General features: G+C 39.6%; 2 protein-coding genes and 1 pseudogene across 4 annotated transcripts in view; all 3 read right to left on the bottom strand.

Moving 5' to 3' along the window:
• Positions 1–9,761, bottom strand: part of SPAG1 (sperm associated antigen 1) — a 47,632-nt gene extending 37,871 nt beyond the window's left edge. Inside the window, exons 1-4 of one of the 2 annotated variants that reach the window (XM_036031306.1) lie at positions 9,536–9,657; positions 5,727–5,868; positions 3,649–3,808; positions 1,240–1,365 (exon numbers count right to left, since the gene is read on the bottom strand). In XM_036031306.1, coding sequence (XP_035887199.1) covers positions 1,240–1,365; positions 3,649–3,808; positions 5,727–5,866 — 426 coding nt within the window. In that variant the 5' untranslated portion in view covers positions 5,867–5,868; positions 9,536–9,657. Of the gene's footprint in view, positions 1–1,239; positions 1,366–3,648; positions 3,809–5,726; positions 5,869–9,535 lie in introns of both variants that reach the window. The other variant, XM_036031305.1, reaches the window with a different exon arrangement.
• LOC118501743 lies at positions 1,602–3,652 on the bottom strand (annotated as a pseudogene).
• Positions 9,762–12,981: 3,220 nt separating the features above from the next.
• On the bottom strand, positions 12,982–15,103 carry POLR2K (RNA polymerase II, I and III subunit K). Of its 2 annotated transcripts, none has more exons than XM_028533947.2 (4): positions 15,024–15,103; positions 14,291–14,360; positions 13,873–13,965; positions 12,982–13,317 (listed from the first exon to the last, which is right to left on the bottom strand). In XM_028533947.2, the coding sequence occupies exons 2-4, from the start codon at positions 14,349–14,351 to the stop codon at positions 13,295–13,297; spliced, it is 177 nt and encodes a 58-aa protein (XP_028389748.1). In that variant the 5' UTR covers positions 14,352–14,360; positions 15,024–15,103; the 3' UTR covers positions 12,982–13,294. The 2 variants fall into 2 exon arrangements, with proteins under 2 accessions (XP_028389748.1, XP_035887197.1); XM_036031304.1 differs by having other exon boundaries at positions 14,995–15,034.
• Positions 15,104–17,512: the final 2,409 nt, after the last annotated feature.

Raw genomic sequence — 17,512 nt, 5'->3', positions numbered from 1 at the left:
TTTTACTGAGTCTGCGGCAGTGAAGACGCAACGACTACAGTCGGTTTGCTGCTACCACCTTGACTTGTGCTCAGGTGCTAGCAGTTCTATCCTCAGTACAAATGTCAGCACAGTGAAAACGACAAAGCATTAGCATGATTTTTAAAAACAGCATTGACTTTCTAGACCCCTGGGAGGATCTCTGGAGCGACCAGGGTCCACAGGCCATTCTTTGAAACCGCTGTCCCACTGGTCTACCCGTCCCACTGGACTATAAACTCCTTGAGGGCAGAGGCCGAGTCTTATTCATCATTATATTTTTAGGGCACAGACTTAGCACATAATGTGTTCAATAAATACAAATTCGTTGGTTACACATAGTGGCAACTTTACCACATTCCTGTACCTCAGGAATTACTCAGGAGTTACCTGAGTAATTCCTACTGCGGAGTAAAAAGATCGGGAAGGTAAATGGTCAGAGGGCAGTGGCAAAGAGCAATGATGTTTTTTAAATAAAATTGAGGATTCAGAGATGAGATGAAAATAACAAGAATAAGTAAACCCAGAATGAAGAGACTGAGGTAGCCATCCTTTCTGAAATGATAGAAATGACGTGTAAAAAGTAGGACAGACAGGAATGGAGTGTGTGAACGTGTGAAAGACCGGAGACTCCCGGTGCCCCGGAAACAAGGGCCCAGTTCTGTCCTGCCCGGGCTGGTGGGTGCCATGAAGCTCAGCTGCAACTTAACCTTAAGCAGATGGCCCTGGAAGTCCAACAGGCTCCTTTTCTACAGAACCCACGGGTGAAAAGGGGGAGGTGTATGTGGCAGAACAGGGATCGACCACAGAGAAATAATCACGAAGGGCTGGAGATCAGGGGGAAAATGCACTAAAAAAAGAACGACATCTATTACTGCTTGAAAGTATCGGTTTAATACTTTTAAGTCCAAAGTTAATTATGTAATAAACTATTTCCTCTCTACCTCTACTGGATACATAAAATTATCCCCTGAAATTCTCACACAGTAAATTGGATCTTATGTGCTCATCAAAACTAGTCCATGCAGGAGAGACAGAACAGAAAAGGAAAATGAAGAAAGTCAGTAAATCCAGGATGCCTCATGAAGGTAACGGCACACGGCCAACTGAAAAAAAACATTGTCCGCTCTCTTAGAGGACACTGCACTCCGGCTGCACTGACTAGTTAGATTGGGAAGCTCTCAACAAACCACAACCTTCTCCCCACACTGAAGGGCCTACTTTGGCAACATGAAGACAGCTGTTTGAACCACGAACTGGAGGCAAATTTTCTTCCTTTTCTGGAAACGTTCCAGTTGCATGAGAGTGTATTTTATTTTCTTCTTTTTTAATTTCTGATACCCAACTCTGGGGAAAAGGGAGAAAAATGAATGTAAATACACAATTTGAAATAATTAACCAGGCATTAGAAAAGACTGTACATTATCAAAGTTTCCTGTGGGTCAGTCAAATTTTTAGGTGACAGTTCTCTCTCCCTGGAATGTTCTTCCTAACTCTTTTTTTTTTTATTTTGGGAAAACACACATAACATAAAATATTTACTTTCTTAATCATTTTTAAGCATACAGTTCAATTTTGTTAAGTATATTCACATTGTTGTTGCCCTTCCTACTTTGTTTTTAATAGATGAAGGGTATTTTAATCAATCAATTACATGATTGATCCATGTAATTGCCAAGGCCACTGTGTACGAGTAAGAGAGGTGGAGCTTTACTTCTCTGTCTCTTCCTTCTTGGACAGAATCTTGCTGATTTCCTATTTCCTGGCTTGGAGCTATTCTTCACCACACTTGCCAGCTTCCTTGGTCTTAGACCTGCGGGCCTCAGCCTGGACACCCAGAAGCTCTTTGCGAGCCTTCTCCGCCTTCAGCTTGTGGAAGTGTTCCACGAGAACCTGCTTGTTTTTGAACACATCCTTCTTCTCTTTCAGGTCAGGCTGCGGTCCATGCGGCGGTCAGTCTGCTGAGATTCACGGTACCTTCTGAGTAGCTGGGAAGAACTACCCCCCTCCTCAGCCAGGTTACTTTCTCAGGCCTCAGGGCATTGGCAGCAGTGCCTTTTTGCTTACCTATGCCCATAGGCCTGCCCTTCCTGTGGGCCAAGGTGTTTTTCCAGCCTCGAATGGACAGTCACAGGCTCTGGATGATCAGCCCATCTTTGATCAGCTTTGGAATCTGCTGACAGGAGTTGGCATTGGCGATTTCCTTGGTCTCGCTAGGGTCTCAGCAGACTCTGCAGGCAAGGCTCTTCTGAAGCCTGAGCATACTCACGGCTGCTGCCGCGGCAGTGGCAAAAGGCTGTCCTTCCTACTTTTATCTATCTTGCCAGATCTTATTCTCCATCCCTTCTGGCAAGCTTCCTCTGAACTCCCAGGTTGGGCTGAAGATGCTCCTTCTCCATGTATTAGCATAAAGATTTAAAATAATCAATTTATTGTTCATTTCTCTCACCGTACTGTAAGTTCCCTGAGGGCAGAACCTATGTCTTAATCTCATCTTTACCATTCAATAACATAGCAGTGTCCGGCATATAATAGGTTCAGAATAACGGTCATTAAACCGAATTGTCTGTCACAGGTGCCAGGAAAAAACTGAGTAAGAGATTTCTTTATTCTATGTAAAATTCTATTAGTTATTATGCAGCAAATACACAGTGAGGGCCAGACATTACACTTAATAGTGAAAAGCTGAATGACTTCCTCTAAGACTGGGAACAAGAGAGTATGTGCTCTCACTTCAACACTGTACTGAGGTCTCAGTGCAGTAAGGCAAACACAAGAAATAAGGCGGCCAGACTGGAAAAGAAGAAGTAAATCTCTTCCAGATGACACAATCCTGCAGGTAAAAAATCTGAGGCATTTACAGAAAAAAAGCTAGTAAAACTAATTTGTTAGTTTGAATTTGCCAGGACCACAGGATACATGGTCAATAGAAAGAGGTCAATCAAATAAGTGTAGACTTTCGATGTGCAAATAAAGATTGAATGAAAATTCCACTGGTACTAGGTATTTAGATCACTCAAAAATATAGAAACAGAAAGCAGAATGGCGGTTTCCAGACGGAGGGGGCAGGGGTGGAGGGCCGCTGTTCGGTGCACGCAGAGTTTCTGTTTCACAGGATGAAAGAGTTCTGGGGTCAGCTGCCCAACGACGTGACTCTCCTTAACACCAACGAACTGTACAATTAGAAATTGTTAAGATTGTAAATTTTATATGATGTGAATTTTACCACAATGAGAAAAATAAGATTTCTTAACTGGAGTGACTTAGAATGAGCAAAAAAAATTGAAATATGAATTAGCAATTTGAATCATAATTTATTCCATGGAAATAACCAGATGGCAAAAAAAAAAACCCCATAAACAAACATGTTTATATAGCACTATTAATAGAAGCTGATTGAAATGGTTCTTTCATAGGATGGAATATTATTTGGTCATTTGTACCACATACTTGTGTACACAAATACACTCACGCACTTACAATATTCTCCTGGGCGCAAGAAGCAACCAGTACTAAGTCGTTACTACTAAAAAGGCCCTTACGGATAGAAACGAAACCTAGAATTTCAACTAAGTGAAGGGAATGTATACACAGCACAACAACGTCACAAAAACTGGAGTTACTCTGTACCTTTATATCACCATCGATCTTTTCCCACTCTCCTGCTGTGAAACTGGATGCTGTCGCTGCAGGTTTATCTTTCCTCAAAGCTCTACTTTGAGGAGCCAGTGCTTTAAGGCGCTTTTCACAAAATTCTGTAAGTTCAGGATAATATCCTTCCTCACCAGACCTTTAAAACATTTCAGAATTTGAGAGTTACTGCTCTATTTACAGATCATCTAGACCAGTGATTTGCAAGCTGGGTTCCCTGGGGCCCAGTTCTGCAGAGATCACAGGGAAGGCCCAACTGCCCCGCACAAGATGGCAGGTGGGGCTGCTGCTTCCCACGTAACTTCCCCAACCAGGCAACCTCCGTTATTAGGTTAATCTGTACAGTGATGCGATGAAAGAAAAAAAATGGAGCTCCAAAGACACAAATTTCCATCACACACTTTACACATCGAATATATGAAGTTTTCTCTCCTGTTTAATACATGTGATGTTCGTTTTGTACATACAATAATTTTAAACTTAAAAATGGAAATTCAGTATTAGAGACAGGCAAAAAGGGAGACTTTGGACTTCCTTTCCAAGGAGGAGCTCCTAGCTTAACTTTTTGCAAAGGGATACAAGGAAAATGGCAGAGGCACACTTTAGAACAATGTAATGCCAACTGAACCACTCAAGAAGCAGAATTCCTTTCTTAGAGAGTTAAATAGAGAGCTCTGTTCTTTCCTTGTCTGTTTATTTTTTAAGGAAAATCAGTCTTTTTTTCCCTTCTCTTGTAAGTCTGTTCACATTTAAATTTTTAGAAAAATAGAAATAAATCCCATTTTCAAATGCATTTAATTAGGTTATTCAGGGAATTTCTCAGAACCAACATTACTACTATGGCTTTCAAATCCTTTTATCTCATAAACTTCTCATTTTGTTTATCAGTCCTTGGTCAAATACAAATGAAAATGTTCTCATACTGCTGAGAAAAGCAGAAGGGAGAACAACAGTGTGGCTCATATGTTCATTTCAGAAATGATGAGGTTATTACATCAATTCTGGCTGAGGACAAGCAGATATGCTTAGAGAGGACATGACACTAAAGGTGATGAGAGAGAAAAAGCAAAGGACACAGCAATAAGATAAGAGGTCAGGGGAAGAAAGAGAGCCACAGCAGGGCAAAAAGAAGTACTACTGATGTCCCCAAAAGGAGCAGTTTATGCTCCACAGGTGTTCCTGTGATACAGGGTGTCGGACTCATTTTCACCGGGGGCCACATCAGCCTCGAGGTTGCCTTCAAAGGGCTGAATGTAATTTCAACTCCTTAACTGTTAAGGAGTAGTTACATTTGTACAGTCCTAAAATTATTTCGGCCCTGGTGAAAATGAATTTGACACCCCTGATGTAGTATCAGGCTACTCTCTAAGGGAAACCCCCACAAAACCCGAAATAGGTGACACAGGGCAGTATTTCTCAAAGTGGGTTCCCTTGACCACCTGTGTGTCAATCAGCCAAGCACTTATTAAAAAAACAGGTTCTTGGGCCCCACCTCAGATTTCCCAGAAGCAGAATCTCTGGGAATGGGACCCTCAAATTTGCATTTCTAAGAACCACATGTGCTGTATATTAAAGTTTAACAATCACCGCTATGGAGTTCTTAACCAGAGAGGGCCCTGATTCCCGGCCTTCTGGTCCTGCCTCCTGGCCTCTTCACCACCCTCCGTGTGACCAGCCACCTTTGCTGGCAGGTGGCATTAAGTGGGAAAGTGCCAAAGAGCTTGCTTGATGTGGGCTGGTGAGCTAACCTTACTTCACACTGGCTCCTCTCACAGCTACGTTTTCCTAGACAATGTGGAGGACACAAGAAAAATGCCCTCCTTAATGCTAATCAGCCTGAATCGTATGCTGGAAGCGGACCCAGGCAGAACACTCCGAAGTAAGCACAGGATCAAAATCACTATTTTGGAGGCTAAGATGGGCAAATACAACAAGCAATCTTAATACCTGAAAATGTCCTCCGATGTCTCTAATATAGCTTCAACTTTTAGAAGGCAAGAACAATATAATTAAAATCGACACATCGAAACATGCTGAAATTATTTTTAAATGCTTACCTAAGCACACAAAGAATTTTTTCCAAGTGTTTAACATCTGAACACTTTTCAATATACTTGAAATCCAAGTGTTCAATGGGAATTTTGAATGTTTTTGTTGTTCCAAAGCCCCACAGTGATGGATGATCTTTGGCAGCCATAGCTGAAATACAGTGTGGGAAAACAGTTATGAATCTAATATATATATATATATATATACACACACACACACACATAATGTTCTATATATATATTTTAAAAACTCAATATGGTTAGTAGTAACCATCTGGGTACTTTCGTAATAATTATTTTTCATTTCTATAGAAAAGGAGATGGAATGTTTTTTCAAGGAGGAAGAGTACTGATTTTAAATTCTCTCTCCCTGATAACAACAACTACCATTCACAGAGCTAAATTACTATGTCCCCACACATGGATTATCTCAGTTAATCTTCATTTAAGCAATGTTGAATATAGTGACAAAGCAGGTTTTGGTGCTATGGAGGAGGTTAAAAACAAACAAATAAACTTTTCCTCTACCTATTTAATTCCAGTAACTGAGACCCGGTGAATTAAATTGACAAAATACATACTAATGGGAGAAAAGGTTTATTTTATGCATGTGGATGCTTCACACAAAAAAGTGAAAACTCAAAGAAACTGTTCAGTCTGGGGGTCTATATACCATTTTCACAAAGGGTGGTAAGTTGTGGAGAAGTAATTAGACAAAGGAAAAGGGGTTTGGGCTTCTAAGAGAAAGTAAATGTACAGGGGGCATTAGTTAAAGGTTGTTTCAGTAAGATTTGGTTATGCAGACTCTTCTCAGCGCCGACTGTCCCTGGGCTGTGATCAGGGCTGTTCTCCTGCTGGTATTGGAGAGGTGGGAGGGCGAAACCTTCCAAAGGGAAATTTATTCCCAGCTTTTAGGCAAAAAAGGGGAGGGCAGAGAGTTCTTTCTGTTGATTGTTAATTCCTTCAGCTCAAAATAATCATTATGCCAAAATAGCCTGTTATGGGGTGCTATATTCTGATCAGCTTTAGTACTCAAACTGCTTTTTAGGATATCTTTTCTTAAGATCAACAAGCAGGTCATGTTGATTTGAATAACCTGCTTCTACTCTGGCTGTTTGTTAACATCCCGATCATTCTTTGTAATTGAGCACAAACATAAATAACATTCTTTTTGTGACTCTCCTTACCATCACCCTCTTGCCCATTCCCTACAGCCTGCTTTCATCAGATCTGTGTTCTAACAGCACTCAGTACACACCTCTCATAGTACATAGCACATTCTAAATGTTTCTCTTTCTTCTCTTCTAGATTGTGAGATCTTACTTTATCCATCTTCATATCTTCAGGACTAACGTAAGTAGTGCCTTATACCTCTTAGGAAACACTAGATGAATTGAACTGAGAATAAGGAGGCCTGGTACAGTTTCATTCTAATGCCACTACTGCTAATGATGTTGGTGATAATAACAGCTAACACATAAAGTTTTTAATCTGTGCTAGGCACCACTCTAATTCTTACACATCTTACCTCATTTCATCCTACAGCTTCTTCATCAGATAGGTTTTTTTAAAAGTAGAGAACAACAGAGATAGTCAACACTTCTGGAGCTAAATTACTATGTGTATGAATTATCTCAGTCTCCAAAATGGCTCTCATGAAGGATATTAATGACTTCCATTTTACAGATGAGGAAGTTGACGTTTCAACTATTTGAACTGCTCAAGGTCATACAGCCAGAAATAGTACACTGAGGATTTGAATCTCAGTAGGCAGCTAGAGCCCACATACTTACTCATCACACCCGTTTTTCAGTGCAAGTGGCAACCCATGAAATCAATTTAGTGAGTTTCAGTCAGCACTGTTTTATATTGAGATAGAACATACCATTATAGTTCATATTGTTTTGCAGAGCTTTTATTTCATGTCTATATAAACAAAAATTATAAAGATGTGTAGATATAAAACAAGTTACAAAGAAAAATATATTTCTTACTGTGTCAATTTTTTTTAAATCACAGCACTAAAACATATTGGATGATAAATTTTAAGTAGCAGCAATGGGTCTAATTCATTTGAAATATTTCCTTCAGCATACCTGCCCTCTGGGAGTCTGCTCATGTATCAGACCTCTGCAGAAAAAGAGGATGTTCTGTCAGCTTTGCCTCCATATTCCTGCTGGCTTGAACTTGGGTATAGAAAATAGGGTCTGGCAGAAGTAGTGCCATTGAGTGTGGTTGGCAGGGTATGTGAATGTCTTACACGAGATGGACAGCAATTTGAACATTTCACCTAAAATGTCATATAGTGTGCTTCAGTGTGATATTGTTATATTACAGAATTACATGCTTGTGATTTTGTAATAAAAGATCTGGTATAGATTACCAGGTCATAAGAAAGGTGTGTTATTTGTGCAGGACCCTGGGGATGTCAGTTCAGCATTTGGATGAGATACAGTGGAGAGAGGATACAGTGGTTTTCACATCATACTGGCAGGGGCCACTATAATGAATGTCGCCTATCACAAGGATGACTTTAAGGGCAGAAGTTCCAAGAAAGCAACATAAAGAACTTTTTTTAAAAAAGTAGATTTATTTACTTTTAGAGAGAGGGAGCAAGAAAGGGAGAGATATACAAATATGCAAAGTACCCCCATTGGTTGCCTCTGCACACCCCCAACCGGGGACCTGGGCCACAACCCAGGCATGTACCCTGATAGGAATGGAACCTGCGACCCTTCTGCCCACAGGCCGGCATTCAATCCACTGCGCCACGCCAGCAAGGGCAGAATTTTTAAATTATTGATGATGCCCAGAATAGAATGGGTTGCCCCAGGAGAATTTTTCCTAAGAGCTAGAAAATCTTTGCTGGGAGCAATGTAAGCATCTAATGGCATTCAAGTAGATTATATCAAATTGAAGGTAACTTGCAACACCTGATATTTTATGATTTGAATAAAATATAGTGGAAAACATTTGAAATGATAGACATCTCTTACCTAATCAGACTTTCATTCTGGACACTATGTTAACATTTCCCTGAAAAAACTACCTTTTTTTTTTTTTTTTGGCTAGGATACACATTCTCAAGACCACTGGATATGAATTCTCAAATTCTAAACACAAGTTATACTTCATTTGATATCTTGAGAACTCTTCCATATCTGTTTGCATTTGTCTCTGATTAGGAAAACATTTGGTCCTTATTGGATTAAATTTTTTCTCCATCATCCTGATCCACATCCATTTCTTATACTTCTTATTCGGCTTATCAGAATACTTCCAGCAGAAACTGTGATGAACTAGAAACGCGAAAACCTGTTTTCTTCCCCCTTGCATCTTCCACCTAAGCATTCTTTCCGACATCCACAGGGCAGAGCGCCCCCTGCAGCTGGAGGCCGAAAGGAAATGACATCCTCCAGCCGTAGCAACGGTTTCTATGTATAACGTCGCGGGAGAGGGCCGAGGGACTGGTCTCGCGGGAGCCCTATGCCAACCCGCAACGGTCAGGGGGCACTTTAAGACCCTATGAAATTGCTCCCTATTTCCCCAGCTTTGGTCTCCAAGACTGGTCACCGCCGGGGGACCCTGGAAAGCCTCATGTTGTGAACCAGTCCCAAGGTTCGCTGAAACAAAAGGTTACCGGTTTGTCCCCCGGCCCTGCCCCGCCACCCCCACAAGGAAAGGACGTTCATGCCACCACGGGATTCCTCACTCAAGTCCCGGAGTGCATTTGCTCCTCCGCGTCGGCCATTCACCCTGGATCGGGGAGGGACTGCAATGGGGGGGATGAAATTTGTTCCTGGAGGGCATGTACTCACCTGGTTCTCAGACCCCTGACGATGCGGAGGATGCGGCCGCGGTACAGGTGCCCCACTGCCTCATCCTGCCTCAGCACCCAAGAGTGAGGGGCTGACTGCTGGGGGTGGGGATTAGGCCCTCTGCGGGGTGATTGGCTAGTCCCCGACCTGCCATGCCGCTGATTGGCTTTACAGGGTCCTGCTTCACCAGGAAAGAGGATCATTAGGGGAGAAATAAGCCGGGTGGGTGGGAGTGTGAGAGCTCCCTTTCCTCGTCTTTTCAATTCATTTCAGATCAAGTTGAAATGGTATTACTTTTAGATTATTATACTACCTGCAAGGTAAATTGATAGCTACTCCTACTAAATTACAGAAGCATAATTACATTCACGGTATCTACACTGCAACCTACATTTACTTCGTCCTCTTTATACAGAAGAATAAAGGAAGACAAGACTCCCTCTTCGTTTCAACATTTTCTGAGTGCCGGTTATGAGTCAGACACTGAACTAAGTGCCAGATACAAAAGTGAAGGAGACATATTACAATTTAGATAATAAATAAAACAGTAAAGATCATTTGTGGGAAAATTTTTTGTTTTGTAATTTCAGACTAGTTCAAATAGATAAAGCACCTAGTACAATGCACGGCACGTAATAGTTCAAGAAATCTATTTCTTTTCCCCCTTTGCACTTAAGTTGCAGACCTTAGCAGACACTGGTCGTGGTAAAAATTCTAATGCTCACAATGTGACTATATTTATATTTCCATTGTTGGTGCTGGAGATTAAATTGGCACGTTTATAGACCCAAACTCAAACTCTAAAGCAATCCTTAGGTTGTTCACTAAATTCTTTGTTTTGGGTAACAGGTATCACACCCCCCAGAGCATGTAAAGCCACTTTGCAACTCATTCTAGCCAGCAAACTTAATTCAAAATTATGTCCTAAAACCCTCAGTCTACTGTATCTTCATGTTTTACTTGAAGGATAGGAAGAAATCCTTTAAATATTCAGAAAAAGAGCTGCAACTCTATATGCCCTGTAATTTTTTTCACTCGTATTTTTTTCTGGTGATAATTATGTGTACATATACATTTATGCCAAATAAGCAAGGATAAAAAACAATCTGAAGGAAAAAGACTATGGAGGAAAATGAAAATTGTCACTATGGTCTTCACTGAGAGAGGACATTGAATCCAAGAAACAAGGAGACATAAATACAATGAAAAACTAAGCTTAGAAATGAAAAGTATTATACCAGAAATAAAAAACCCTATAGATGGATTAGAAAGTAGTGATAAATCTTTACAGTGCAGAGAATGGAAAAAAAGAATGAGAAAGTTAGATTATATCTAACATATTTTTCAAAAAAACTGAGGGTAGTAGGTTATTAAATAATTCAAGATAATTTCCCATAATTAAAGAGCTTGGGTTTCCAGTTTAAAGTACCCAAGTGACCAAAACAGTGAAAAACACACAAAGGCACACAACTATAAAATTTCAGTACACTGGCAAAAATTCTGAGTTTGCAGAAAGAAAATGGGTCACCTACAGAGGATTAAAAATAGAATGGTTTTGGACTTATCAATAATACTGGAAGCTAGCAGACGATAAAAAAATCTTTCAAAATCCCAATGCTGGTGAAGAACACCAGAAAAGATAATTCCAGCGAGAAAAGCATGTGGAAAAGGGAAAGGCAAGAAAGCAAAACAGGCCTGAGACTTACTTAAGGAACTGCATACACCTCCTTAGAAACAAAAGACTGAGAAACGGTTTGAAGTGGCACCAGAGGTAGGAGTCAGAGTATCATGGGCCAAATATGTTATTCCCAATCTTTTTGATTTTAGTGAAATGAGGAGCCACTGAGTATTTTCAGCAGGACAGTGCCATGAAATTTGTATTTTTGAAAGAGCAGTCTCAGGAATATGGAAGGCGGCAAAACCAGTTGCTGAGAGACTAATCCTAAGGCCAGTGACAATCCTGAGTGGAAAATAATACAGTAACAGTGATAATAATTAACATAGGCTAATATTAGGCTGAGTTTTGATGAATTGTCTTGCAACAAACCTTTGAAGGTAGGTACTATTATTTCCTGCCTATGGTACAAACATGGAAAGTAAACGCTGGTAAAATCACGCTGCCAGCTAACAAGGGACATTTATTCTTCCTCAGGACCAGTCATTTCTGATTTCTTCTACTATTTTTGGATTTTTCATAACCTTCAATCTCTGACTGTAACTTCAGAGTCTCAAAGCACTGTACAGACCATCATTAACTCCTCCACTTTGCCAATGAAGGTAAAGTTGAAAGAAATGAAGTTAACTGACCAGTCATTGAGTAGCAGGGCTGGAGTACAGCATATGGATGTATGCATGTCCACAGTCATTGATAAACAGCTTAGTAGGGAACAAATTATATGTTAACTTCAAGCCTGGATTTTTTATATTTACAGAGCTATTCAAGAGTCTTTTAAAAGCAATTTTATATCTATATTACCATTTTTTTTTGTTAAAACTGTCCAGATAGGCAATAGGTAAAATTTACTTCCATTTCAGATAGAGACACAAAGGTAAGTGACTGAAATGGTGGTTGTGAGTTCCAGTGTTAATACTTTTTCCATGAAACAGCTGTCTAGTTAACGAAATAACAGTATTTAATTAAACTACTGATATGCAAGGGACCTATGATGGAATTAGAGCAGTTAAGAGCAACATTACCCAATGAGTTAGGGTTTGTTTAGGGGGTTGTCATAGATTCCTTATTTGCTAAGACTCTTCTGTCTAAAAAGGACAAAATCAATAAGGAATATAGCTGAATTATAAAACTGTGAAAGCTGTGACTGAAGAATATCTGTACCAAGGAAGCATTCTTTAAAATTTTGAGCATGGTAGTATTTTTATATAGCACATAATACACTTATAGAACTTACCATTCAAGAATGGTAGTAGAAATGCAGATTTTTAAAAATGGCATGTTTTGAATATCAGAGACACACACAGCTACTAATAAAGTTGGAGTATTGCAGATCTTCAAAATGAATGTTATGGAAGCCAATATGATATTCCATGAAGATAAACTCCTGGGACAGATGGAGTGTCTGACTATCAATGTCCCTAAGAGCAAAACAAAAGTTTTGAACATGCATCTACTAATTCAGTGTAAACCAATTCTACTCTTTTTATATCTTGAAAGCAGGTTTTGTTTTTTTTTTACTTTAATGAGTGATTACGGTTGGAACTGCATGTGCCTGAATAGTCTTCATCTTCTTTATGTGTGATTGATTTTCCTTTTCAACAAGCAACCATTACTTCTTTCCCCTCCCCTCAGATTTACAAAGTAGTCAAGCATTACATACAGAGAGGCCTACTTCAAGTATCAAGTGAGAATTGAAACGCCAAACGATGTATGCACGCTGACAGTAAGTGCATTGGTACATTCCATTCAAAATGATGGTGGAGACTTTACAAACAGGTGCTAGTATAAAACTTTATTTCTAACAAGGGCTTCAACGATTCCAACGTTTGATTAAAAATGTGGTTTGGGGGAGCACTTTTACCCTTCATTGTATCGGATGACATAAACAATAAAATTAAATTACAAACAATGGAACAAAAAATAATTTCCTTACATAAACTATTAACAGATACCTAAATACAATATGGCTTTAAAATGAAATCATATGTATATAGTTATATTCATAAAATAAGTATACTACTTAAAAGCTATACATTAACAACAAATCCAAATGCAAACAAAGATATTTCTCTGAATTCCCTGTTTCATCGAGCATCAAAAACCACCACTGTATTAAACTGAGTTAAGGAAAAAATTTTTTTTAATTACATAGAAGACTTAATACTTCTAAGTCACTTTCTCTTTACAATAAACTAGTTTGTTATTTAATCTAAAATGCACAAAAGTAAGGAATTCAACACTATGACAGTAACACTTTTTGAAAAACCATTTCAATTTTCATTAGCTGTCTTTCCATGATACAAAAGACCCATGCACGGAAAAACACTGAAGCAATGTTAAAGGTGGTGACATATTTGTATTTCTCCTTCTATAATTTAGTTTATCCATGAACTCAAGCTCATGAATGAGTACCCAGTTATATAAAGAATCCCTTAAAAACAGACTTAAGAGAACCAAAACCAACTAGTATTAAGATTATACAGTATATGCCTCTACCCTGGCATACTGGTCCATGAAAATTCTGATCAGGTCTTTTTTCTTTTTGGTAAATAACCCAAAAGTTATTACCATTTTAACCAGAAATTAGTCTTTCACTATCAACCCAAGCATTATTCCTAACTTCCTCCTACCTCATATTTAGAAAGCATAGTTAAAAGGATACATCTTTTAGTCCTTTTCTTGTACATTATTCTGTATCCACATTCTCTGCATCTGATTGGATCCCTGGATTTTATTTCATTTTCTGTGTGACATTCTGGAAAAGAAAAGACATTAATTCAGTATCCCAAAAGAAAACATTACAGACAAGCAAATTATCTTAACTATATTTTTTACCCAAAGCACTAAAATATGCTCAATCTCAAGGGTATGTTCTTATTATCAATATACTAAGGGGGGAAGCAAATAAAAGTTGGGGCAATCACTTTTTCTAGGAGAGAAAATGCAATCTGTAGAGGATTTTTATGGTAGCTAAAGTGTTCTGCTTTATAACTTTAATGATGAGTCATTTAAGCCAAAGAGAAAGTGATATTTAAAAACTGAAATAAAATACTTTTACTTTATTTAAGTGTGACTCTTACCTCCACAGATATATATCATTGGCTGCTGCTTTGGAGGTTGGACGTCCTTCTGGGTGTCCATTTTTAGACCCTGAAATCAGATTGAAATTCTCAATATCTCAGTGGGGTTCCTTGCAAACCCAACCAGCCCTCATTTTTCCCAGAGAACGCTAAAAAGGTCTCAATTCCTAATCTATACTTTTTCAATCACTATGCATTGGCCTGAAGGACAAAACAAAGAAAAAAAACCACTACGTATTGAGAACTTACCCGCAAACTTGACAAAATAATAATACACGTTATTTCATTTATACATGTTATTGCATAATAATCTTTACAACTCTCCTAGGAGACATTACTTTCATTTTACAGATGAAGAAACCCACGTTTAGACAAGTTAATATGCGCGGGATTATTAGGAGGCAGAGGAATTCCGAACTGACTGCAAAGCTCGCATTCTCATTTGGCACATATTCTATTTCTCCAAATTTAGGCAGGAGACCGCCAAAAAAATTTACCTCTCAGAAGGGGCACATGTGACCCAAAAATAAGAGAAGATTTATAAAATACTGTAACTTTCAACTGCGAAGTAACTAAACTAAAAAAAAAAAAAAACTAGGCAAAGGGCTAACAGCATCTACTCTATCCCCAGACTCTCCTAACTCTAACCCAACACCGGACCTCTAAACCCCAAACGACTTCCTAGTTTTGGCCCGAATATCTATCCCCAAATCCCAATCAGTCAACTCCTTACACACGTAGATTCCTGAAACTCCTCACTCCGTTTCCAAACAGACTGCGGCTCGTCGTGGCGCTGCGGCAAACTTCCGTCGCTAGTCTGTGACGCAAGTGGAGTCTCCGCCCCTCCCGCCCCTTCTTCCCCTTCCATTCCAGGGCGGTGTAGAGGTACCCGGATTGAGCACCGGGGAAAAGGTTGGGCTTTTGTATGTTGGGTGTGGGTGGAAGTTCCTGTTTCGCTTTCACCTGTTTTCATTTCTCAGGAAAACAAAGCATTTTAACAGTTCCTCAAGTTTAACGAGATTTTTTTTCTGACTAATGAAGTGGGTAAAAAGCACCTCCAGGAGGGTAGAGGATTGGAGAGAATGCGAAATGAAAAGTGCCCGTGAAATTCTAAGCTAACCGTTACCCCGAGGAACACAAAAGAATCTGCTCCATCGCCTATTTTCACGTAGGAAAGCACCTTTCGGGTTATGTTTTTCAGATCATTTGTAATCTGTGCTGAGGCAGCAGAACAGCCAGCCTATCCTCAATTTTGTTTTTGCATTTCGACCCTTTCCCTGTTAAGACTCCTGTTACCCTCGCAACCATTTCTTTTCTCGTTTTACAGCAAGGGCTGGCCTGAGAGTAACCACGCCAACTACTCCCACTTAAGCTAAGGGATTTTGGTAGCAATAGCTGGCCACCGACCCTCTTTCCGTCCCCTGGAGAGGTGTTTTTTCAAAGATCGAAATTTCAGTGACAATATCAGTTGGGTTCACAATATTTACATTAGTTTGCTTTTCTTTCACAGTAGGTATTTTACTTAGGAGAGGAGAGAAGAAACTTAAGTTATTAAAATTTATTTTAAAACTTAACCAGTTAATAATCATTTTAATAGGAGAAGCGGTTTTCTACCTTCCCTTATTTACTATGTCTGGTTTCTTCTTAAGCAGGCTATACTTTTTTCCCATCTTTCATTCAGCAGGTGAGAACGTTGGGCTTCACGCTTCATTTCCAGGAGGATTTCCAATAGGTTGCACCTCCACAGACGAGTCTGAGAGATTTCACTTGATCTTCCCAGTCTTCCTAGCTGCCAATTCTTTTAATTTCCAGGGAAACGCTGTGGAGTTTCCTGCTTTTTCCTCCAAAGGCAGGCTAAAATAGAGCATAAATATTTTGACCCGTAGCCCTCTTACAAAGTACTTGTCCTCTCAGCCAAAGTGAAGAATATTTAAATGAAACAGTCAAAACAAGCTTTCCTACAAGAAGCATTAGGTAATGAAGTATTACAAGTATGGACTAATCCAGAAAGTGTAACTTTAATCATTGTACGCTGTCCTGGATTCTGAGTTTCTGGTTGAGGTATCAAGATGGTTCTGGCCTATAACACGGCCTATGGAGATCAGAATGGATGATGCAGGTAGAATACAAATGGGTCCTGGACCCTGCAGAGGGGTAGGGTAATGACAAGTGGTGGCAAGAAGATCTAAAATTCCAGCAAGAGTTCATGTTTGGTGCTAGTCCAGATCCAATACCCTCCTTCCTTTCAGCAGGAACCAATAGTTTTAAAAATGCAATGGAGCATGGTCAGTGGAAGCTATTATCAATTGTAACAGCCAACTTTTCTTGAACACTTACTATGTCCCAGACATCATTGCATTTCCCTCCCTAATGAGAACATTTGTCTTGCCATTTTGGATACTAATGCTTTTAATGCCTGATAAAATGGTTATAGAGGTGCAACTTGCTATTCTCCCCATGGATCTGTTTTCCTTTTTTTTTTCTTGAATGTGATCATTTAAGTATATCTGCATAGCTTGAATGCCATGGTGATTGAAAAAGTCTTCCATTATGTTTAACTGGATGGTTCCAGAAGAAGTTTTAGATCTTGTGGAAAACAGATGGGTTTCAGAAACCTGAGTTTAGTAATGGGATGACACGTAATCCAGAAAGGAAAACAAAAAGGTCCTTTCTCAGGACCATGCCCAACCAACTGGCTGGGGCCCTCAAGAATTTTTTGTGTCCTCACCTCAAACAAATCTTAGTTTCCAGCTATAACAAATTGTTTAGTGTTTCTAGTGCTTCCAACTGTTCCAATTTTCATAGTCCTGCATGTTTTGTTTTGAGTTTGGAGTCCCCTGTTAACTCCTCTTAAATCGTCACTTGTCCTTTAAAATCCATCTCACTTTATGAAGTTAGCTCTGCCCCCCATCCCTCTTTTTTTGCGCCACCACTGTTCCTCTATTTCACAGGTGGCAAACACAAGGCCCAAGGGCCGAACCCGGCCCTCCACCTTGTTTTATCTGGCCCGGCACCTTGTTTCTACCCGACTGCAGCACTGAGCTCTCACTTAACTGTTAAGGAGTTGTTACATTTGTACAGTCCTAAAATTACATTCGGCCCTTTGAAGGCAACCGAGAGGCTGATGTGGCCCTGGGAGAAAATGAGTTTGACACTCCTGCTTTATTTATAGCACTTAAAACCAGTGAGCTGCCTCAGGATAGTAACTGTACCTTACTCATC

The sequence above is a fragment of the Phyllostomus discolor genome, chromosome 7 (assembly GCF_004126475.2).
Source record: "Phyllostomus discolor isolate MPI-MPIP mPhyDis1 chromosome 7, mPhyDis1.pri.v3, whole genome shotgun sequence".
Lineage (NCBI taxonomy): Eukaryota > Metazoa > Chordata > Mammalia > Chiroptera > Phyllostomidae > Phyllostomus > Phyllostomus discolor.
This window is presented reverse-complemented; position numbering and strand designations above follow the sequence as displayed.